The 23342-nt window shown below is 44.0% G+C and overlaps 1 protein-coding gene across 5 annotated transcripts in view; it reads right to left on the bottom strand.

Moving 5' to 3' along the window:
• Positions 1 to 18385: 18385 nt before the first annotated feature.
• HIC2 (HIC ZBTB transcriptional repressor 2) overlaps positions 18386 to 23342 on the bottom strand; it is a 73940-nt gene continuing 68983 nt past the window's right edge. For all 5 annotated transcript variants that reach the window (XM_062590025.1, XM_062590024.1, XM_062590023.1 and 2 more), the window contains one exon: positions 18386 to 21104. In XM_062590025.1, the coding sequence (XP_062446009.1) occupies positions 19356 to 21068 (1713 nt within the window). In that variant the 5' untranslated portion in view covers positions 21069 to 21104 and the 3' untranslated portion in view covers positions 18386 to 19355. The remainder of the gene's footprint in view (positions 21105 to 23342) is intronic.

Here is a 23342-nt window from a genome sequence, read left to right as displayed (position 1 = left end):
CTCAACCACTGAGAGCAGAGGGAGGAGCAGAGCTGCCTTCTCCCTCTCTCTCCCCCCCCCCTTGCCCCCCTTTTCCCTCTCCTTCCCTCTCTCTCCCTTTCCCTCCTTCTCCCTTCCTCTCTCCCCCTCTCTTGCTTTCTCTCCCCCTTGCAGACTGAAATACAGCAAATCCTATTTGAACATAAGTTTGTTTTTTTTTTCTTTTTACTGTAAGAGTGATTGAACATAGGAACAGGTTGTTCAGAGTGGCTGTAGAATCTCCATTCTTAGAGATATTCAAAACCTGTCTGGTCAGGGTCCTGAGCAAGCTGCTGTAGTTGACCCTGCTTTGAGCACAGGAGTTGGACTAGATGATCTCCTGAGGAGCCTCCAACCTCAGAGATCCTGTGATGTTATAACCATACTTGGAAAATACCTCTGAAAGAGTAATTGTGATAAGCTGTTCTAGGAGGTGAAACTGTCTTAAGTGCTCACTAGATCCTTGAAAATATCACAGTTAAAAACAACTCTCCAATTTTTTTTAATCTGTATTTTTCCAGGGAACAGCTTCACTGGAATATGGCTTGCAGACTAATTGATGATCACAACTAGGGAAAGGGGTGAATTGTAGCACAGCAGCAAAAACAGTGGAAGAGGAAATTTTCTGTTATTTAAGGCAATCTGTCATGTAACTACACTTCAGTCCCTGCCCCCAGGTGTGGGCCTGTGCCATTCTCTGCTGAGACAGCAAGCCTAGCGCTTGCCTCGAGGTATGAGAAGAGGATCTTGGAGGTCTAGAAAAGGAGAGCTTAAAGAGCCTGAGGCTCTTAAACAAGGAGAATGAGGGAGAAATGTGATAACATCATGAAGTAGTAAAGGGCTCAGAGGCAATTCAAGTCATACAAAGAGGATGGGTATAATTTGTTATCCATATCCAGGGCATATAGAACAAAATGCCAAGATTTTAAACTGCAGCAGGACATTAGGAAAAAGTCGTTCTAGCAGTTAGGCTAATGAAGCCCTGGAATAAAGTGCAAGGGTGGTTGTGGGGTCTAGCAGGGAAATTTTTGAATTAGGGTATAAAAGTTTCAATCAGGGATGGCAGACAGAGCTGGCCTGCCTTGGAGCAAGCAGATGGACCAGAAGGGTCCCTTTCAGTCCTCAGTTTCTGTGCCTCCCTGGACAGTGCAAGTTAACATGCAGCTGAGAGCTTTTCTGCAGGAAGAGACTCCTCTTACTTACCCTCACTTTGATCCTAACTCATGGGGTAAGCAACAGGGATTTTACTCTGCAGTTTTCTTACCCTAGACCTTCTCAGACCCCAAGGTGTGCCATCGTCTGTGTGGCTATTCCCATCTGAAAATCTCACCAAGTTCAGGGCTTGTTCTGGCTTCAGCACCCCTCTGTGCAAAGATGTTCACTACCAGGACTGACCCTTTTGTTGTGCCAAATGCTGGTTATTCTCCTTCCCAGTCAACTCCCCTTCTAGTATGTTTACAGAAGACCTGTGCAAAAAGTAGTTTAAAGTCTAGCACATCACATAACTTGCTGCTGAAACCAGAGTTTGTGAAACGTCAAGTTATAAACTGTAGTGGCTCAGGAATTGCAGCAGTCTGCAAAGGAGAGGACTGGAGCACTGGGAATAGCTGCTGTTCCAGTTACACCAGTGAAACCTACCTGAGCTTGCAACTCAGAGCCTTCAAGTAATGACAGTGCCATGGATTCCTAACATGGAGCAATTCCTTAGGAGGGGGGTCTGGCGGGGAGGTGGGCAATCTGCCTGGAATGAGAGAGACAACCTTTGCTCATTAGCTGATCTTGTGGGACAAGGCAGAAAGAGCTGGTAAAAATAATAAAAGGTCTGTGTTACGTACAAGAAACATCTCTAATCCAGTGAACAGCTGTCAGTCGAGGTCTGAGATATCCACTGGGAATTCCCCACCAAATACTCTCCTCACCTCTGCCCACCATGGTCCACAGATAACATTTTTCAGGCATGCTTGGAACAAGCATGAAGGACCAGGTCCCACAGACAGTTTGGAAGTTGAGGCTACTTGCATGAAACGTCTTCTGCAGAACCTCCCTGGCTTCAGATCAGTGTTAGGAATTCATTGGCAGCTGAGCAGGGATTTTGAGGCTTTCAGTAGTGTCTAAGTGAGGGAACAGAAATCCCTGAGGAAGAAAGAGAAGTGTCCAAGTCTCCCTGAGGCTCCAGGTCACCTCCCATCTTTCCCTTCTGTACAAGGCACTGGCCCTTAGATGTCTGCTTCTTTCTGCAGTCTGTGCTTTAGAGGGGGCTTCCCAAGTGCAGGGTAGCATCATGCTGCCCTGGAGAGTCAAAACCCTGCAACATGCTGAAAGCAGACTCTGCAGTCCTGGCATTTCTTTGTATTTCAGCCCACAACTGTTCCCTTTCTGAGAAACCTAACCACTTCGTCTCCTTTATTCTCCTCCCTCTCAGCTCCCTGGACTCATCTACTGCCATGCGAGGTCTCAGCCAAGGATTTGGAGCCAAGATATGAGGGAAATGGTTTAACCAGATGTATGCCCATGCCTGCAACACTGAACTTTGAGATGTGTTTATTAAAAAGCCTCCCATCTTCTCTGTCTCACTGCAGCAAGGTGAGTAATGGGTGGGACAGCAGCATATCCAGAAAAACACCTCTTTTTCAAGGGGAAGGAGAAGAAGTTATAATTCAACTGTAAAAATTTGCTCCAGGCTGAAAACTTGGCAAACAAAAGCTTAGCTTAGAAGTGATTTAAAAGGAAAAAACAAAAAAGCATAAAATAAATCAAGGCAGTCATTTTGGGTGGAGATGAGGGTCCAGAGCTTAAAGATCATTCTTTAGTGGGGGAGGAGAAGGAATGGCTCAAGACAGAGTTGTATTTGGCTCCTGGCCCTACTATAAGTAAGCCTATCAAAGCCAGGAGAATAACTGCGGTATCTGAATACATGTCCAGTCCCTGGCCTTTCCCTTTACCCATTTGTTAGAGGAAAGCAAGGCCCTATGTACTCTTAAATGCAGAGTAGAAACAGATACAGTGGTGCTAGCTGAATTCCTCCTACTCCTACTTTATAAAATATAGACATCCCTCTAACTTAACTTGTAAAAGGAAATAAAGTCACTGGAGTTTAGCTAGCCTAGAGAAGAAGAGGGGATTCTCTTGCCTTCAGCTTTGCAGAGCTCTTCGGGCTGTCTCTCCCTCTGTGACATACCACACAGCTGCTCAGGACCCATGCCCTGCTTCTGTCTTTAGCATCACACAATACCACTCCTTAACAAGCTGAAGAGTTGAGCAAGAGGATGTCCCCTCCTTGCAGCCCTTGCATGTGCTGACTCCTCCACAACCCCAGGCTCACAAGACTGAGGAAGAGGAAGGAGAGTTTGCTGGCTGCATAGCAGCAAAGAACATGAGCACAGAATGTGCCTTTAGAGGGAAAGCTTTTCCAGACTATTACCTAATGTACACACAGCTTTCCAGCATGATTGGCCTAGATATTGAGAAATAAAGGCAAGGCCCTGACAGTTACCAGTTCTTTGTCCATCTTCAGCTCCAGACTCCTGTGCCCCTCCAGCCTGTGTACCCATACAGAATGGCACTGCAGGCTACAGTGCCACTGCATGACTTTCTCCACACCTGGAACCTGCACACCTTCACTTAGGGGAGAGATCATAAGGTTGACATTTCGGACAAACCTGGCAGCCCATTGAATAACCATGTGGTTGGATGTAAGGAAAAGTATTTCACAGTAAGAATGGGTTAAACACTAGAACAGATTGCTCAGCAAGGATATGAAAGCTCCATCCTTGAAGATTTTTGGAACTTAATTGGATAAGGACCTGAGCAGCCTGCCATAGCTTTGCTAACTTTACTTGTTGCTACACACCTTTCTAAAGCAGCCAAAGCCTTGGCATCAGCTGCCTGGTAGAATGCTTTGGCTGTAGCAAGTACCAAGGCACAAAAGGAATGATTGAAGGACTGTAGATGTAAGGGACTCACTCTCTCTGAAATTTTCCCTCCCACTGCAGAGTTAATGCAAGTTCAGTTCCATCACCGTAAGTGACATGAGTAGTACTGGTTTAGGTGGGATGTTATCTAACTCTGCCCAGAACAGGCTTTTATGAAGGGGCAGCACAGTTTAAACTTTTGTGGCTTTTAAAACAGGCTTTATACTGCACTTACACATTTCATATGTGCTCACAGATCCTCCCTTCAAGCCCCCAAGGCTACCTGAAGAACTTTAGTGCTCTCCAACAGTAGAAAGTACCAGACTTCATGTAAAAGAAAAGCACTTTAATGCTGTCCTCTCTCCAGGCTCAATGAGGCAGGGGGAACAAGCCAAAACAAAACCTTTTAGGGCTCAGTCTATTTATTAAGAGAGCTTGGGGAACCTTTGCTTTGTGTTCCTGGTACCATCACTTTAGTGTTAAAAGATGTGTTGCCTCTACTGATATATTGCATAATTTGAAATTAGGTTGTCAAATCATAGCCTATCTGAAAGTCTGCTTAACTCTATTGAGAGATGGAGGAAGGCTGTTCAAGGGATTTTGTTAAAGGGAAAGGAGCTTTCGCTTTTAGTCTGCTCTTGTGTCAGCACTAACCCATTCTGTATTGTTGTTTCTAGGGAAGACTGAGGCCTCTGAGTATGGAACCCAGTCCATCTTCTAGCTCTCCAGGTGCAGCAAGAACATTTAAGGACTGATCTTTTACAACTCCTCTCAAGCACTGGAATTTCCAGGTGCATGTTTTCAGGGCACAAGCAACCCCAGGAAAGCTGCTTTTCAGAAGGTATGTCGTCTCTTGTTCTCTTGTTCAGATTAAAAAAAAAAAAAAAAAAAAAAAAAAAAAAAAAAAGAAAAGAAAGAAATGAAAAAACTGACCTTTGGCATGAGAACAAAGCAAGTATTTGCTTTCCATAAACTTCTTTCACTGTATCTCGTGAAAAAAAAAAAAAAGGAAAAAAGAAAAAAAAAAGAAACTGCAATAACTACTTAAGGAAATAGGGATGAAGGTAAAAGCAAGGTGCTAGCATTGGAGATAAGCTTTAATCAGGGCCCAGCAGAAAGAACATGGCTGGGGAAGAAGTTTAACAAGTTCATTTTATGTGCCACTGTGTCATGCTTCTCTTTGTTGCTCAAGAATGTTGCCTCACTGGTTCCTAGGGTGTGAAAGGGCCACCTTGCTGGGAGGATGTGCCCCACGGACCACACATGAGCCACTGCTGGGCTATGTGACACTGACAGAAGGGGTGATCCCCCTGAAAACTGTTGTTTTACTTGTATGGCAATTTTGCAATGGACCAAGAACTGGCCTGGACTTTGTCGTCGGAGGTCTTCTGTAGAGTGATGGTTTGCGGGCCAGAAGCAGGCCAAAGCAGAAGCAGGCCAAAAGCAGAAGCAGTAGGTAGGCACTCAAACTGAATCAAGGGAATGTCCCTTCATGGAAGGTGTTCACAGTGGTCAGGAGGTTTGGAAGATGCTCATCTTGTAAGACAGGAGTTCTGCAGACTAAGCTAAATTCTCTCTAAAATAATGGAGATCCCTCTCCCCTTTGCTGCCTTCAAAGGAAAGAGGTAAGACAAAAACACTCATAGACTGTGTTTGTGTATGCATGTAAAGCAAAGCATAAGAGGAACCTGACAAACTTTACTGGGAAGCGTAGAGTGTACTGGGAGCATGTGGCCCTGGCTTATACATACCTCATCACTGTGATTGGTAGCTTGAAGACAGACTAGGTCAGAGTTTACACCGCGAACTGACATCTCTTCCTCCTGCCAGTGTTTGTACATATCCTCAGCTGCTATTGCACAATCTGATGTGAGTGGCATGCTTGGTTCAGAGGAGATCCAAGACTGGAAGAGCAGGCTACATCTGTCTGTTGGGCAGGACCGCAATGCAGTACTGGAGACATCTGAGCCTGCTTGCTTTCCTTCCATTCCTGCACTTCCCGTCCACATCCCCATCCCTGAAACAAAGACACCCACTAAAAGCAAACAAGTGGTTACAGCAGAAGATTCCCTAGTTGCTGCCCACAAGCTGCTGCTGCTGCAGGCTGTGGCTCACATGATGACAGCACTGATTCAATTAACTGATTTTTGAATCCTTCATTTTATGGCAGCAAGTCCCATGTGTGGACACTCTTAAACCAGTTAGAAGAACTAATCAACTGTAAATTTGTAGAAAAAAAAGGAGATGGGACTCTGCTTCCCTTCTCTTTTTCTGTCTGTTCCTTCTGCCTAGATGCATAGCCAGGCAGTCCAGTGACAGTGCCCTGCTGATCTGCCTTAGAAGTGGTTACTATTTTTGCCAGTCCAGTAAGAAAAAGTGATCAGCCCCCAGCACCATTTGTTCTGCCCTTGCTGATCTCAAATCCTGCTCCAGAGCATATCTTCTGTGAGCTCCAAGACTGTTTGTCATAACTGTCCTGTCTACCTATTCCAGCTTAAATGCAAGCAGGAACTGACACTTTACAGGACTTTGCTGTAACAGACTACACGTTACATATGCAGGACTAAGAAAAGCCAAGGTATGACTCCCATAACAGCTGTAACTCAGACCTTTTCGCACACACATTATTTTTAGTTATTATAGATGGTGTTAATGTTAATGCCTTAACCCTTAAAGAAGCCAGCTAATTTCCAGGTTAATATGACCAGACAGATGGCTAATTTCCAGCGTTTTGGGGAGAGAGCTAAGAAGTGCAATGCCAGGCTGTTTCTGACTGCTGATGTTTCTAAGTAGAGTACATCCGGGAGGTCTGTGCTTCATCCCTGGTCTCCACCCACTGTCTGTCACCTCACCATCCCTTACTCCAAGGGGCTAAGTATCCTTATAGGTAGGGCTGCAAGCTGTATGTTGTGTTACCATCAACCAAGATGCTTAGAAGAGGACAAATTGGCAGCTTATGAACCTAGTGACACAAGGCTAGGGACAGTAGAAGAGGCACCCCACTTGGCCTAAGGGTTCTGCAAGAGTAAGATTTAAGAAAAAAGTGACACCATCACCCTTGCACCGCACATTGTTACTGAAATGTGGATCCAACAAGGAAAAGGTTGTGGCAAGCGGGCAGGAGAGGAAAAGGGAGGGGGAGTTCAAACACGATGGTGCAGAGAAAGAAAACCCTGCGTTCATGCTTGCGTCAGTAGCCTGTCTGTGTGCTGACCCCAGGCTCACCTGAGCCTTGGCAAAGCTCCCCTTTGTTCCGTGCTGGCTTTCAGAATCCAAAGCTATCCCACAGCCACTTTGTGACCCATTCCACCCAGACAGCCTGCCCATGATTGCTTCATAAAGCAAGACCCAGGAATCAAAAACAGGGCATGTTTCCTGAGCAGAGATGGAAAACAGCTGCACTGGAAAAAAGGAGGGGTTTGCTGGCTAAGCAGTGGAAAATACGGATCAAGGCCTGGTTGTGCAATCTTCCGTGGCTGGCCTTTGGCTGCTATAGTGGCAAGGGGACTAGCTGGAGTTGGCAGGAGGCTGCTGCCAGGCAGCAGGGTAGTGAGAACATCTGATGACCAAGCACCTAGAAACCCAGAACTGAGTTCTGCACATTTGTTGCTCGCATGGTCTTGGGCTGCCTGGGAAGCTGAAAAGGGACATCATGGTGATGTGGCCCCTTTCACATTGCAGCTGCATCTGTCCAGCCAGTCCCAGGTGGCATTTGGATAGCCAGGCCAGTTACAGTAAAGGCACGTAGATCTGGAGTGCTACGAAATAGGAGCATCTGCCCAGGTGTGGAGCTAGATTCCTGCCTAGTGTGCTTGCTGTGCGGCCACAGCTAAGGGATGTGGTTATGCAGTCTGGCCAGGTTCCTGTGTCTGAATCCTCGGCTCCCGTGTGGTGCAGTAGGTGCACACCAAACAACTAGGCAATGCACACACTTGCTAATCTCGCGTACCTGCAGTTACATACTGGGAAGGGAGGCTTAGCATATAAACTTACAGCTAGCATCTGTCCTAGCACCACTGTGCTCTGAAATCAAGGAAAACTGTTACCATGTTTCTATAAGCTTTTTCTGCTGGTTGCTTCGAATCAGACTTCTGGAAGAGTCTTTGATTTGTATCGAATCCAACATCTCTAACCAAAAGTAAATGATTGTGTGGCTTTAACATGGAGGCTGAGTTTGAAGCCAGAGGAAAGGGGGGTGGAGTTCTGTTAGATTTTTTTTCCTAATTATTGTGTATAAGAAGGAGATGGTGAATGTGAACAGAGAGGGAGAATTAAATGGGCTTTTGCTGACCAGAGCCCAAATCTGAAAATTTTACTGTGTTCTGCTGAAATTGTCCAGCAACATCTCTCTTCTCCCAATGCTCTTCTCTGTAACTAAGCAGGAAACTAAAGGGAAGGGGCAAAATGTTGAGAAGGCAGAAAGCAAAGGAAATAGGCAGGACCATCAATCACTTCCTAGGCTGATATATACCAGCAACATTGGCCTCTCTTCTTAGCACCTGGACCAGCAGAAGTCAGTATGATGAATGTTTTTCACTGCGTAGTATTGGGGCCATGGATGCACTGTAATTGCAGGGAGATCGTGCTTTCTTAGAACTGGCTCAACGTACCGAGCTGAAACATATGGATTCAGACCTTGCTCTGCAGCAGTTTTCAATAGAGTTCATCACTAAGACACAGCACAGCTGCAGAGGGAAGAAAACCCAGCAAAACAGATCAGTGCTGCAGAGCCCATGAAGGGAAAGAATGCAGATGTGTTGTGATGGGCTGTAGGAGGGAGGAAACTGCAGAATGGAGGCAAGAGCAGCTCCCAAAGGAGTGCAGAGGGAAGCCATTTTGGCCCAAATAGCCAGCTCTGGAGTGTGTCTGGCCCTCTGGCCCAGGCTTTGGAATACAAGTGCATTAGGGAGAGCATCAGGGTGGGTGTTGACTTCAAATGCTGAAAGAGCACAGTCTTAACGCAGTTAGCACGAAGATGCAGTAGTGTTACCAGGAGCAAACTGTGACTCCAAGCAAACAGTAATAGGTAGGTGCAGAGATGGATGAAAGCAGCATTACTTTTGCAGTTAGGTGCTAAGCTCCCAATGGGATGCAAGCACTGCGTTATTTGAGTTTCAGGCATGTTGGGAGCTTAAGACTGTATATACACCATATGGAAGGAGGAAGGGGCCGAACAGCTCTTGTGCGAGCAGCCACCCTGGAGCCCCGTCAGCTGGGCTTCTCCAGGCGCAGCTGCCTGGGAACTGGGGAGGTAGCTCATGCTGCTCGAGGATCTCGGCCTGTGACTCCTACTTCAGCAGGAGAAAGGCTTTTCTTAGATATTCCTCACGCACTGTTTTCTGAGAAGGCTCTGAGAGAGTATATGTAATGTATTTTGAGAATTCCTCTCTCAGAAGAGAGGAAAATGAAAAAAAAAAATACCACGCTTAGATTTTTGTCACCATAGCACTTCAAAAAGTACTTTATAGACAAAAAAAACAATGAGTTTTAGCTATTACTGATTTAAGCCAGGTCACACTAAACTTGATACACATCAGGCTTTGCACAAGTGCATACAAAATCCATTTGTTTAAACCTGGGCAATTTTTCTAGTACATTCAGACAAAGAAAAGCCAGATAGGTGTGCAAAATTGATTGTTGATAATAGCTTCAGCATTCTTAGAGCTGTTGAAAAATTGGCATTATTTGCAGATAAAAGCTCCAGTGCCTCAAAGTTTATTTTCGATCCAAAAGAAGATGAAGGCATATTTTAGAAATAACTTGTAAAATGAGGTGTTAGTTTTTTTGGTATGCTGACCTTGAGTTATTCTTTTTTTAAAAATGTATCCTTCTCTTTTAACATATTAATGTGATGTTTGTAATCAGAGCTCTTTAAGAAATGAACATTCTTCATCAGTATCTACTTAACAGTGTCAAAATGGGATTTCAACAGTGGCTGAAACAAAATTTCATTTAGAAAAAAATTGTAAGTTTTGTTACCATAAGAAAGTTCCAATTTTGATGAAAGTATATTTCCTCCAAAAAAGCAAAAAGCAAACCTTTATTCCCGGGTTTGATCTGATGTCATTTTGCTGTTCAAGAGGCAGTAGGGCAGTGGAGAAAAAGGAAGTGTGGGTTTAGGAGAAAAGTCCGATGAAGAAATGAGGACAATGAAAGCAGAGGAAAGAAAGTACAAATTCCAAGGTACTTCAGACATATCTGGTATCCTTTACATCTTGAGTTATGTAGTTCAGTTGTGCATATTTCAGTGTTCCACCACAGAGGCAGTTGCATTTCAGTTGTGAATTATTATATGAAGAGTTTTGTATAGTTGTCACAGGATCTTATGAGATGAAAAGGAGCTGACCACAGCAAAGAAAGTAAAACAGAACATGCAATCCATTAACTATGCAGGAAACCACTCATGCCACAGAGGAATGGGTGCCAGTAAGCAAAAACTTCCAGGAGAAGGGGCGGGGGGGGGGGGGGGGGGGGGGGGAGGAGGGCATTGGTAGCTGGAAGAAGAGTACAGACTCATTACCACAGCTGAACTGCTGAAAGCCAGCCACCAGTTTTCCATAGCTCTTCATCTGTTTTTCTGTTCATTTTTGTCCTTCTCTTTAACCTTGCTGGGTAACACACATCTCCAAGGACAAATAAAAATGATTTTCTTACCAGTGCTGCTGACTTTGCAACCTGTCAGAAAACTGACAAAACTTGAACCTCCTTCAGTCAGTCACTTTAAAATATATTAAGCGTTGTGCTTAATATATACATATATATATATATATATATATATATATATATATATATATATATGTATGAATTCAAAGCCAGGGTTAATCTGCTGCCTATTATTAAGCCATTCCAACAGGCTCTGGGAGAACCAGCAAAACTGTTGTGCTGAGTAGTGTGACAAAGGGAATCATTGCAAAATGCTAGGCTTGACTTTTGTGTTATAGTGAAGGTACTTAATTTGGCTGTGCTAAATATATGTTATATTTAGCTGAAGGATTCTTAGATCCAAAAAGGTGGCCTGGAAACTGTAAAATATTATTAAGAACCCAGACTAAGGAAACTTCAGTTTATTTTGCTAAGATCACACTTAACCTGCCCTCCAAAAATATCTAGTTCTTAACATCTGAGATTGAAATGTGAAGTGAGCGTTTTTGTCACTACATACACCCATCTTCCTCTGGAAGTGTTTCCCCTTTTGCCTACACAATTGCCATGTGGATGGAGAATCATAATTTCATTTAGGAAACTATTCCTCTCAACTGCTTCTCCATTCCTCAGAGATGTGTGTAGGGAATTAGACTTACAGGCCAAGCAGAATGAGACATCTATGGATCAGTATGGACCAAGAAAGGTCAAATTCTGATGCCTCCGTTATCTGTGGCCTGCCCATTGGCTGTGCGCTGGTCTAGGCCATGAACTCAGCCTTTCTTCTAGCAAACATCCAGTTTAAGTCCCGGAGCGAAGCATGCAGGTGCACACCATGGGAAGTAGTGTGCAGCTCTTCAGGCTACATATGTGTGTGTGGTCACATGTGGAGGGGGGTTCTGCTTCAGATCCCTGGTGAGAATAAATGATTATGTGGGGAGGGCACACATGGACACAGGCAGCTGTAGGAACAAGGTGAACTTTAGAGCAAAAGATATAATTTTTCAATCAAGCTTTTAATGAAAAGATCATAAAATAACAGTTTCTCATCACTGTACATTAAGACTGCAAATTTCTGAATGCTGAGATCATATTATAATTTCTGTATCTTTTTATATGACACTTGAGTTGAAGCCACAACTTTGTGTGGCTCTGACCTGAATTCAAGCTCTTGAAGGAAATGAACAGAACATTACAGCAGGAATGTTGGCCTTCCCCTTGCCCTCCTCTTCCCCTCCCCAGGAAACATCCAGGGCTCCTAGACTGACTGATAGTTAAGGCTTAAAAAAATAAAGAGAGCGAGAAAGAGAGAGAGAGATGCAACATCCCTTTTACAGTTGTATTTAAAATATGAAAATAAAAAAAGGAAAAATATCCAGCCAGCTAGATCAAGGTCCTCTCATCACAGACAACTTTTCCTCAGCAAGTCAAAACTCCTATGGAAGCCAGAGCAACAGTTGTCCTGGGTGCTTCGATTGATGACTTGTGAATGGTAAGGTTTAAAGAACTCCCCACTCTTTAGGGAGAGTAAGCACTATGAAGTGTGTCCCCAAACTGCCAACAAATTTTGTAGCATGGAGTATTTTGTTTTAAACCTTTGCTACTGCATCCCACACAGTCTGCTGTGTTCAAAAAAACATTGATCCCTGTGTGCTCAGCACTGAGTTTCAAAATGCTTAAGAAAAGAACAGGGGCAAGGAAGGGAAGAAAAGGATGGTGACAGAGGCAGAGACAATAATGAAGTGGCATCAAGTGAACAAAAAAAATGCATTTCTATCTCTCGCCTTATGATTCAGTATTTTAAAGTCCCGTTAGTTAGAACAAGGAAAGCAGAATAAAGAGCAATTCCATTGCAACACAGAGAGGAACTGAGACTAAAAGGGAGAGACCTTCCTGACTAGGAGATCCAGCCAGGAGCCCTAAAGCAGAGCTGGCACAGCCTCACAAGGGATCCCAAATATTTTCCTTTTCTGAGAAAAGCAGTAAATTTAGTGACTATCACGGGAGATCATCAAAGGGAGGAGGTAAAATTGCTTTCTTTCTCTACCCTGAAACATGCAAAATTTAAGGAGTGGAAAGGGGCTGAGAATCAGCTACTACTTGTCTCTTGCACCAAAATCAGGGCAATAGAGTACCATGGGGCTTAAAACACTGGAACAAGCTACTTCTAGCTATCCAAAGAAACTCCTAACTTTTCTGATTCAAGAATACGGCAAATTTTGAAGAACAAGACTAAGCTTATGAAAAGAAAGGGCTTTACAAAAAAAGGGGGAGATTTAATTGAGCAAATCAACAGGTTTAAACAAAAAATAAGAAAAATGCTAGATGTCCATTTGATTATTTCAAGATCACAGTTCAGTGCTCATTTAAACTCTTGCTTAAACAAGTGTTTATTCAAACACACTATCTCAATCATGAACATTTCTGCTATTTGGGGAAAGCTAGATGTTTACAATCTAGATCTGCTCAAACCCATTAAAAACTTAGGGAGGTTTTGTCTGTCTGCAATTTTTTGTGTGCTTTTCCCCTTAACTCCAGTGCAGCTGATGATTGGAAAGTTTTTTGAATTTTGCATACACCCAGAAATCAACAAACATCATTTTTCCATGCTAACTTTTGAGGCTATATAACATGCCACACAACTGGTGACTCTACCAGTATTGGAATGAGATGCTCTGTGAAAACAGCTTTTCCCAGGGACTTTAATCACCTTATATTATAGGGAAGTTGATGCTTCAATATAATTTGTAGGGCCCATCATAAGATGGCCCAGAAGCTGTTGGGTTTGGCACAAAGCTTCCTCTAGCTACCGGGGGGCATTCTTATTGCTTCCGTGGTGAAGAGTAAGCGTTGGGAGAGAGTGTAATGAAAGAGCGGGTCGTTCAGGCGGGACACTAGGCTTGTCTCAGTCACAAGTTCCAATCGGTAGCACACAGCCGTTCCTCTGATGACTTTTACATTCCTCAATTTTGCCAGCAGTCACCTCAGAAAACACTGTGTTTCACTGAGTGCCCTGGATGTTTCCCTTGTCAAGACCCATACTCCTGCTTTTCATAACTGAAGCGACACGGTAAAATACTGCTAACCCAGACTTTGAACTTGCACTGCTTGAAAACAATGCTTTGCACACACAAGAGAGAGAAAAAAACCCAACAAAACAGGAATCTTAAAAGAATGACACTGTAACTGGAAACATTTAAATACAGCAAAACATAAATTCCTCTTCTATGCAAAGCTACAAAAGTCCAGTCTTTGTATTGTCTTCACAGGTTATGGTTTATGGCTATGCTGAGAGTCTCTGAGATTCTTTTTTTTTAATATATTTTTTCATTTTTTTGAAATCCTGTAGAGAAGACCCTGCGGACACATCTTTGTGTTTGCAACTTTCTGAATTACATTGCAAAACTGTGCATACAGAATCTGAGAAATAAATACATTCATTACTGCACATACATATTGATACAAAAACAACACTGTCAAATAGTGTTTGCACCATCTTTGTTAGATATTAAGACCAGGCAAAATTAATATTTCATTTTCCATCAGCCCCCCCTCAGATGTCTGAGGTGGCTTTGGTGTAGAAAGTAAAAGCTACAAGGAGACAAAACTAATTATGGGGAGCTTTTTGTGTATAATTTTTGTTATCCTTTTTTTTTGGCTTCAGCAGTATTCTAGCAAACTATCTTCATTGGTAATCTTTAGACTGTTCTAACATGCAAATCAAGCTTAGGTCTCTACCTAGAAAGCCTTAAGGGTTTTGGTTGGACTCTTGCGCCTGACACGGGTTCGGAGTGAATCAATCCTGCTGCTTTAATCAAAAGGTGGCTCCAGCTGTACGGCTCAGGCCCCAGCACAATTCAGAACATAAGGAGGAAGTTACACATCTGTGCTGTTACCCTCGCATCAGACCTTTAAAGCTACCCAAGTCACCTCCTCCTTCTGCCCAGGAGCTCCATGGCCCCAGCTCGGCCTCTGTCCGGTGCAGAGGGGCAGCTCTGAAGCGTGCACACTCTTCCTCTCCAGCAGCCACAAAGCCGCACAGAAGCTGCATGTCAATAGCTCTTTGGTGCCTTCTGTGATCTTTGTGGCTCCTGCTGCCTCCCCCAAATGCACAGAGCTGGGCTTTTTTTTGCCAGGATTTTTGTTCTTTTTTGGTGGTTTGCAATAGAGGATCAGAAACCAGCTCAGCCCAGCTCCTATGGCTAACGTTATGGAGATGTGCTGGGTATGGAAGTTGCCACCTTCTCTGATCTCCGGAGCTTCTTGCCTCTCTTTTTACCCCTCATACTCATCTGAGGAAGAGGGAGGCTGCCTGAGGCCAGATAGGGATCGTCCCCTGCGCCAGCACCCGCTCTCCAGGTGCAGACCCGGGGCCTGGGCAGCAGCGGTGGCAGGCTCCACGCTTCGTTTAATGTCTTGGGCCTACCCAAGCTCTGCCTGCTGGGTGCAGCCGACCACCCGCCTCCTCGCCCAGATGGGGACACTCCCAGGGATGCCTCAGCTCCCTCCCAGCAACATCTCTCATGGGTTGAAGACAAAAAAAGCTCTACGTTCCTCATTTCTAATTGCCCTGCACTCTGCCGGCCCTGCCCTGCCTCCCCGAGCAGGGCTGGAATGCAGGTCGGGGCACAGCCTTCCCCCTCCCGAGGTGGGGAAAGCCGTGGTAGCCGTCAGAAGACAAACCAATGGAAAAAGCAAAGATTAATTTTGACTGGCCCCTAGATCTGTTGAGGTCTGAGACTGTAAAAGTTTATGTAAACAATGAGATAAATATATTAGTACTTTTCTGAGCCAAGTGAGGTTCCATACTCATTCAAATGTGCTTTGGTTTAAAAAATAGTTTTGTGAATTTGGGTATGAGCTTTTTTATTTTTTTATACAACTTTTGCTACTTTATCTTTTTTTTTCCTGTTATTCCGAAAACATTCTGGAACTAAGTGACTAAAGCATATACTTAAGCTGCCTGGCCTCTTTTGTTTTTTTTTTTTTTTTTTCCTTTTTGTTTGTTTTTAAATTGTTTTATTCCTCTTGAGGCTCTTTGTGTATTTCAAAAAAAATTAAAATAAAATAAAAAAAAACAAAAATGCAACTCCCTCCCCCCCACCCTAAAACTCTTAAAATCTTAAATATGAAACTAGTGTTTTGCTTTCTCATTAAAATACAGAAAAATGTTCGATACAATACTATGTCGTACAAATGCAGTTGAGTGTTTAGGCCCCAAGCAGGCCTTAAACAGTCCCTGAAGTTTTGAGTATTATTATTCATTATTACTGTCACAATTTGGAAAATGTTGTTTATACTCAATCTATGGAACACAACTTTACACAGCTACTTGAAAAAAGAACAAAATTTCCTTTTTGTACAATACTCTTGCTGTACACAGACATTATGTCGTATTGTTTAAGTGCTGGGGGAGGGGGAATAAAATTAAAAAAAAAAAAAAGACGTTCCTAAAAAAAAATAAAAAATAAAAATAGCATTGGGTCCTGAAACTTCAAAATGACTTTCAGGGCATAAGAAACAAATGAAGAAGGGGCCTGGGGGTGGGAAGGAGCAGATACATCACCTACACAAATGCTTGTAAAAATTGACTTAAACAAGGGGGAGCAAGCGACCTGCCCGCTGACCAGCTCGCTGTGCTTCTCGGCACCGGGGGCCGCTCCGTGTGTTGGCTCAGTCGGTGACAGCTTGAGCTCGTTTCCCAAGGGTGGGTCCGGCCGGGCAGGCAGAGCCGCCGCGGCGCCCGGCAGCGTGGCGGGGGGACCTGAGCCAGGGCACCGCGAGCCAGCTGGGCAAGCCGGCATCCAGCACCCCGGCCGGAGGGGCAGAGCTCGTCACCAGCTCTGTTTCTCTAGAAGAGAGCTAAAAATCATTTTGAAAATCTGGACTTGCTGGGTCCTTAGCTAGCCAGCAGCGAGGGGAGCTCTGCTCTGGCTGCAGCCTAAGCCAGCATGGGATTTAACTCAGCTTGAGGCTTGCTGGAGGGAAGGTAAAAGCAGGAGGCAGGGTAAAAGTGCCTAGGAACTAATCTTGCACGGCTATCCCTGGGCCCTGCTGAGACTTGCTCCGGGAAAAAGGTAGATGGCAAGGCCTTCTCTGTCCTTCCCCCAAAGGCTATTTTTGGGGATATTCTCAGGGGATTTTGGCAAGAAATCAGGGGAGAAAAGTTCTCTATATATATTCAAAATATGGAAGTGCTAAAAAACACTAAAATCCCACCTAACCCTCCCCAAAAAGAAAACAGCGCATCTCAGCACAATTAGAAAATAATAGTGAAAAAAAAAAGTCCATGCTCCCCTCTCATGCTCCACAACTCACGGCGAGTCCGGGAGCAGTCGGACAATGGCACTAGCAGAGCACGCTGGAGCGCGGCGGCGGCGGGCAGGGCAGGCGAGCGTGTTCCCTGTAACGTGACACCAGGCCAAAGCTCAGCGCCGTTTGGTTTGTCTATTGCTTGGAGCCTGGATTCCAGTTTCCTCAGTTCATTCAATTGACCCAAAAACTTCTTATGGACTAGTCTACCTTAACAAAAACAAAACAAAAAAAAATAACCAATAGAAAATGAAGCTTATATTTCTTTGTTTTAGTCAAACATGCTCACTTTTTTCTTTTTTTTTTTCTTTTTTCTTTTTTGGTCGAAACTTAAAAATTGGTTTTGTTTTTTTTTAAAAAAAGACAAAACGCGAGGTTTGGTAAACCCTATGTATAGAGACTATACTGGTTTTGAGCGGAAAAAAAAACAAACGAAAAAACACAAGTGTAAACCTTATTCAGTTCAGAAGGGATGATTCTACTGGCTGTGAATTTTTACCACCACAGTCACGGGAGGCTTGAAATAAGCCATAGCTTTCCACAAGGTCACGCCAACAAAGTCAAGGGGGCCAAGAATCGGTGGGCTAAGTTCTCTGTCTTCTCTCCTAAACCAATAGCAGCTGTTGGCTGTGATGTCTTATGCAGATGTTGCAAGAACATTTTGTTTCTTTTTCTTTCATTTTTCTTACTTTTTGTGTGCGTGTGTTAAATTGTCTAAAAGGGAGGATATGAAACACTTTGGTTTGCTTTTTCCTCCTCTCCCCCACCTTATTGCACTCTGGATTCTAGTAAATTATAGGCTGCTATGCCCTCACCCTCTGTCCTGCCAGGTGTTTACAGAATGACCCAGATGTGCTGGGGGAGTGGAAGATGAGGGAGGCATTTTCCCCTCCCCGTAGTATCCAGATTCAATAAACAAAGCTGGGAAGGGCCCAAAAAGCTCAGAGAAGTTTTCTTTTTCTTTCTTTCCTTTTCTTTTCTTCTTCTTCTTCTTCTCTCTCTTTCTTTTTTTTTTTCTTTTTTTTTCTCTCTCTCTCTTTTTTTTTTTTTTTATCTAAAAGTGACTACAAAAACCCAAGAGACTGCCAAGTGAGCCAGTCCAAGCAGCCAGCACAGCCTCTGGCTCCGTGTATTTTTTGCTTTGTCTTTGGCTGAGCTTTGCTTTAACATTTTTCTAGCTGACTTTTGATGGAAGGACAGGGTGGTAAAAATCCCTTAACTTTAATTTAGCTCCTACTTTTATACATTTAATTACTTACAATAAGAGAAAAAAAATGCCTAATCTTTCACTAACCATCTTATTGTTCTCATGAATTCAAGAGGTAGCAAAGGTAACAAGTCTGTCCACACAGACTTGCTCTTTAGTGAGGGAGGAAAGCTAAAAACATACACACACACAAAAAATAAAATAAAAAATAATAAAAAAGTACCTAAGGAACTTGTAGCAAGTCCAGCCTACATCAAACCCCCTCCCCACCCACCCACCCTAGAATTAACCTCAGACCTTCCAGTTCAAACATTCACATAAACGTTACAATGGTTTTTCCTTTAATAAAACAAGTACCTCTAAGCAAAGAATATTCATACGAAACTACTAGAAAAGTAAAGACGACCCCCTGCTCACTGAAAGAAATTCTTAGGGCATCCAGTCCCTGTTCAGTCATGGGTAAGGCAGAAGAGGTTTGTGTGTTTTGTGGGAAAAGGTGGCATGTGGTTGTGTGCGCCATGGATAAAGACCAAAACTAAAAGAGGGAGGGACCGTGAGGGAAGCATTGCCATTTCTTTAAGTGAAACACTAGTCGGTGCATGCCTAGGGAGACTGCTCTTACCACCATGGCATCGCCCGCCCGTGGGCAGGGCCATGATAGGTTCCACCATTGCCATGGCTTTCCCACAGCACTAGAAGGGGCTGCCAACCCTGTGGGATGGTCCACAGACACAGCTTCTGCACTTGTCAATGCAATGCTATGTTGTGTCATAGCTACTTGGGCCACTGAAAAGGATATGGACTTTATTTTCTTTTTAGTAGCCAGAAATACTTGTCAAGTCTGGCTTTAAGAGAGGACATTAGTAGCATGATAATAACACAAAAGAAAGAGGTAGGGAGGGGGTAGCCAACAGAGATCAAAAGTTCCACATGGTCCCCCTTCCTGTTTCAGATAATCAAAATGAAGTCAACATGCACAAAAAGAAGTGGCTCTTGCCAGATCACCAAGATTTGGAGGGAGAGTTGAGCAAAATGCATCAGCTTGGCTGTGGACCTTTCTTTTTTTTTAAAAAAAGGAAAAAAAGGAACTTTTTTTTTTTAAATGTTAAAGCTACATTTGTTTAGGCCTCCCATGACTGAACAGAGTATGGGGAGTTGCCCCCTTTTTTGTTTGTTTTTTTCTTTTTTCTTTTTTTTTAAGCAGCAAGTCTACAGAAAGGTAAATCACTGCGGATGGGCTCGAAGCTCATTCTGGAGTCTTTGGCTTATGTGGGAGAGGTATGCATTCGCAGGTGGCTGATCAGATTGCGCTGCTGGGTGAATTTCCCACCACACAGTTGACATTCGTAAGGTTTTTCTCCTGAGTGGACACGCATATGCTCTGTCAGTCGGTACTGCCGGGTAAAGCGCATCCCGCATTCCTCGCAAGCAAAGGGCTTAAGCCCTAAGTGGCTGCGCATATGCCGTGTCATGGTGCCCCGCTGCGTGAACATCTTGCCGCAGATGTTGCAAGGGAAGGGCCGTGTCAGCCAGTGAGTCTTCTCGTGCTGCCGCAGCGTGGCTGGATCCTTGTAGCTCTTCTCACACACTGAACACTTGAATGGCCGGGACTCTGCAGCATAGGACTGGTTGGGGTTGGACAAATCCTCGGCTTCATCCTTGCCGCCGTATGTGCCTTCCTCCTTGATGTAAAGGTCTTCCTCGGTGTGCGTCTCCACGTGGGCATTAAGCTGCTCAGAGCTGGGGAAGCCTTTGCCACAGGGGATACAGACATACAGGTTGTCACCATAGGCCACAGGCTCAAACCCCTCCTGCCGGTAGACGTAGTTGGCACTAGTATGCCCACCGCTCTCACTCTCACTCTGACCGCTGTCATCACTGTTCTCCTTACCATTTTCCACCTCCTCCTTACATGGGTATGGTAGGTCTGCACCGTAGGCCCCAGCCAGACTCCGCTCAACCGACTTGGACAAGGGCCCCAGCAGAATACCATTGGGCAGGCCTTCACCCTCGTCTCTGTCTTTACTCCCTTCCTTTCGGTCAAAGGCGTTATCTTTCTTGATCCATTCCTTCTTGCGGGACGAGTGTCGGAGGCCCTTGCGCTGGTTGCTCTCTGTCAGTGAGTGGTGGCACTCTTCACTCAGATCCATCTCCATGGGGTCACTGCTGTCCGCCATGCTGTGAGGGGCTCCAACTCCAGACTCGTCAAAGGATGAGGCACTGTTGGCTGCGGGGGCTGAGGCAGATTGGGGAGAGCCATGTTGGCTTTCGCTGTGCTGCGTGTCATCGTGGGAGGCTGCAACAGGGAGCGACGGGCTTTTTTTGGACAGATCAAGGCCTAGCTCCTGGTCACCAGTGCTCCCATTTGCACTGCTGCCCCCACCGCCATTCTTACTGGCTCCCCTGCTTAAGGAGTGACAGTTCTCTTGGTTGGAGCTGCTGATGAAGACCTCATCATCAGAGAGCTTTCCCTTTGACAGCTCCTTTGAGTGTGAGCCCTTCAACCCTTCGGTTGACCCTGAATAGCGAGCTTGGATGACCGAAGCAGTGGAAAGTCTCTGACTCCTGGCAGATCTCCCAACACCAAGGCCACTGGCCTTGCCAGCAAAGGACTTGCCATTCCGCTTCAGCTTCTTTCTGCAGAGAGCTGCCAGGTCGTGCAGTTGGAGGTAGCTTGCTGCGGTGAGGAGAGCATTAAAGTTCTGTTCACCGGGCTGGTCAGTCGTTAAGAGCTTACCAGTATAAATAAAGTCCAAGATCTGTCGGAACACAGTGGGGTTCACCATGTCCGTATCTAAATTAATCAGGTTGTCATGCAGGACGAGGGATTTGAAATACATGCTGCTGGCTGCCAGGATGTTCTTATGGGCACGAAACAGGGCATTTTCTACCACAATGATCACATCACAGAGGAAACCTTTGGCTCGTTGCTGGTTCAGCTGCAGTAGCAGTTGTTTGGCATGATTTGGCAGTTCCATCTCCACCTTCTCTTCCTTTCACCTTCACTTTACCACCTACAACACAGGAGGATGAGAAGTATGAATCTGCTATTTCCACCCAAACAAGTCTACATTTAATAGACTGGCTTAATACAGTGCAGTCAAGTGCTAGGTGTGACACTGACTAAGGAGCTCTGGACACATTTCAGCTCTGCAAGTTGTGATTCTGCTTAGAATATAGAGGGAAGCATTTCTCATGATAAAATTTCAGGTCTTTAAAAATCAGATTTGTAAATAGCTTTCCCCTCCCCTCCCCCTTTAAAGAGAAGGAATCATGGTTGGCTGGAATTATCATTCAAAAGATGTCAGCAGAAAACAGTGCTTAGGTACAAGGGAAGGCTGTTTCTCTTCCCTGAAACAAATCTGAAGGGAGGATGAGGAGAAAAAAAGAAAAGGAGAGGAAAAAAAAGCACCAATTTTACTGCTATCTGCATATCTGAGCATGTAAAACAATTAACATAAGCAGCAGCTTCCCTGCTTTAACTTGTAGTTTGTTTCTTGGCTCTTCCATGTTGAACTCTTACAACACCCAACAGCTCTGGGGTTAGGAAAATGACATGTAACAAATAAATCTGTTGAAGATGGAATTAATCACACTGAGGTGTGAATGGAAAAATCTCCTTAAGAGTATGAAATGCCAGCTTTAAAAACCAGCCGCCTGGCAAAGTCCACATCACAATCCATTTACTTTAAGGGGCTAGAATCAACCATGAACTGGCTGAAATTTGGGATGCTGAGCTACTTAGATATTTATATTGGCTTTCCCAGTAATATAGACCTTTTGAAATATCTAGTTTGAGAACTATCAGAACCAACTGCAGTTTTAAGTTTAGTAGATACTATGTTCATAAGAATTTGGATTTAAAGTTGGGGCTGCATTAGAAATCCAAGATCATTTTTTTGACTTTTGTTGTTGAGGTTTTTGTTTGAAAATGGCAATTACTACTTGTAATAGACAGTTATCTGTTTAAATTATCTATTTCTAGTTGACTTTAAATGGTTTCTGAGGTTCAAATATGGGAATTAGATATCAAGCATACAATAAGCACCTTTAGCTTTCCCCTTCTCTCTTCCTTTTCCAGTTTATTTTACTATTCAAACAGATTTCTCCTATTGAAAGAGGAGCAGGCCATTCTTCCTTAGAAATGGAGATTAAATTTTCTCCTAAAATCATTAGGCTAATTAACAGTTAACGTTTTTATTGTTTTTGAGTCCCATTACCACATGCTGTCCCATCAGATTTCAAATGAGGAAGCATTAGACTGCATTATCCTCCCTCCGGGTCAAGTATGTATACTCAAGAAAAAGAAATACTGAGTGGTATTTTCAATAGTAAGGCTAAAAAATACTCTCCCAAACCTGACTCTCATCAACTGGTGATAACTAGGAGAATTTCATTTGTTAAAAATGTGGTAAATTTACATCATCCATTTCTGCACATAGCATAAAGCAAAAATTTATGCTTTATGAAAAAAAAACTACCAAAACTAAACTAATGCAGCTTTTCTTCCAACTCTGCTAGCTTACTAGCTTGGTACTTATCCTGTTACCACCAGCTCTGCCAAGCAGGTACTGGCACACTCCTGCAGGACACATTTCTGCAGTTGGCTACCGGGTTGGCGTGGTACTTGGTTAAGCATTTGGCAGAATTCTGTGGCCTCTGTTCCGTGCAGCAGCATCTAACCCAGTATCAACCCAGCTCTCAGAAGCTTTTGATTTTAACCCCAACTAAACTGACTGCTCTGTTTTTCTGTTTTGTATTGTTTCAGCAATGGGTAGGAACCCGAGTAGATGGCGAATTCACCAATATGCCTTCACACATGTTTGCTTTGTTCCCTAGTGTAGCTGGCTCTTAGAAAGGGTGGCAATCAAACATTGAAATACAGGCTTGCCATGGTGTCAGCCACTTGTTTCTCCTCCATGTGCAATGCTTCTGTCATAGAAACTCACCCTGCAGCATCACAAAAACTTGATAGAGACAGGGATTACTACCACTAAACAGTGCTGAGTGCTTTAAAAACAAGTTTTGCTGTAATTAGTTACATCAGAGTTGCAGCACGCAGGCAGTGTGTCTGGTTTTAGTGGCTTGCTTACAAAACTGCTGATTAAGAGGAAGAAACTACAGCATGGAGGCACAAATACCCACTTTTATCTAACCAGGCCAGTTAGGACTTACTTCTGGGTCACAAAGATATATCGATAGGGAAGGACAAAAACATGGCTTGCGACATAACAGAGTGTCTATATATATAA

The sequence above is a fragment of the Rhea pennata genome, chromosome 17, assembly GCF_028389875.1.
Source record: "Rhea pennata isolate bPtePen1 chromosome 17, bPtePen1.pri, whole genome shotgun sequence".
In the NCBI taxonomy this organism is placed as follows: domain Eukaryota; kingdom Metazoa; phylum Chordata; class Aves; order Rheiformes; family Rheidae; genus Rhea; species Rhea pennata.
The sequence above is the reverse complement of the archived record's forward strand: the minus strand, read 5'-3'. Positions and strand labels throughout refer to the sequence as shown.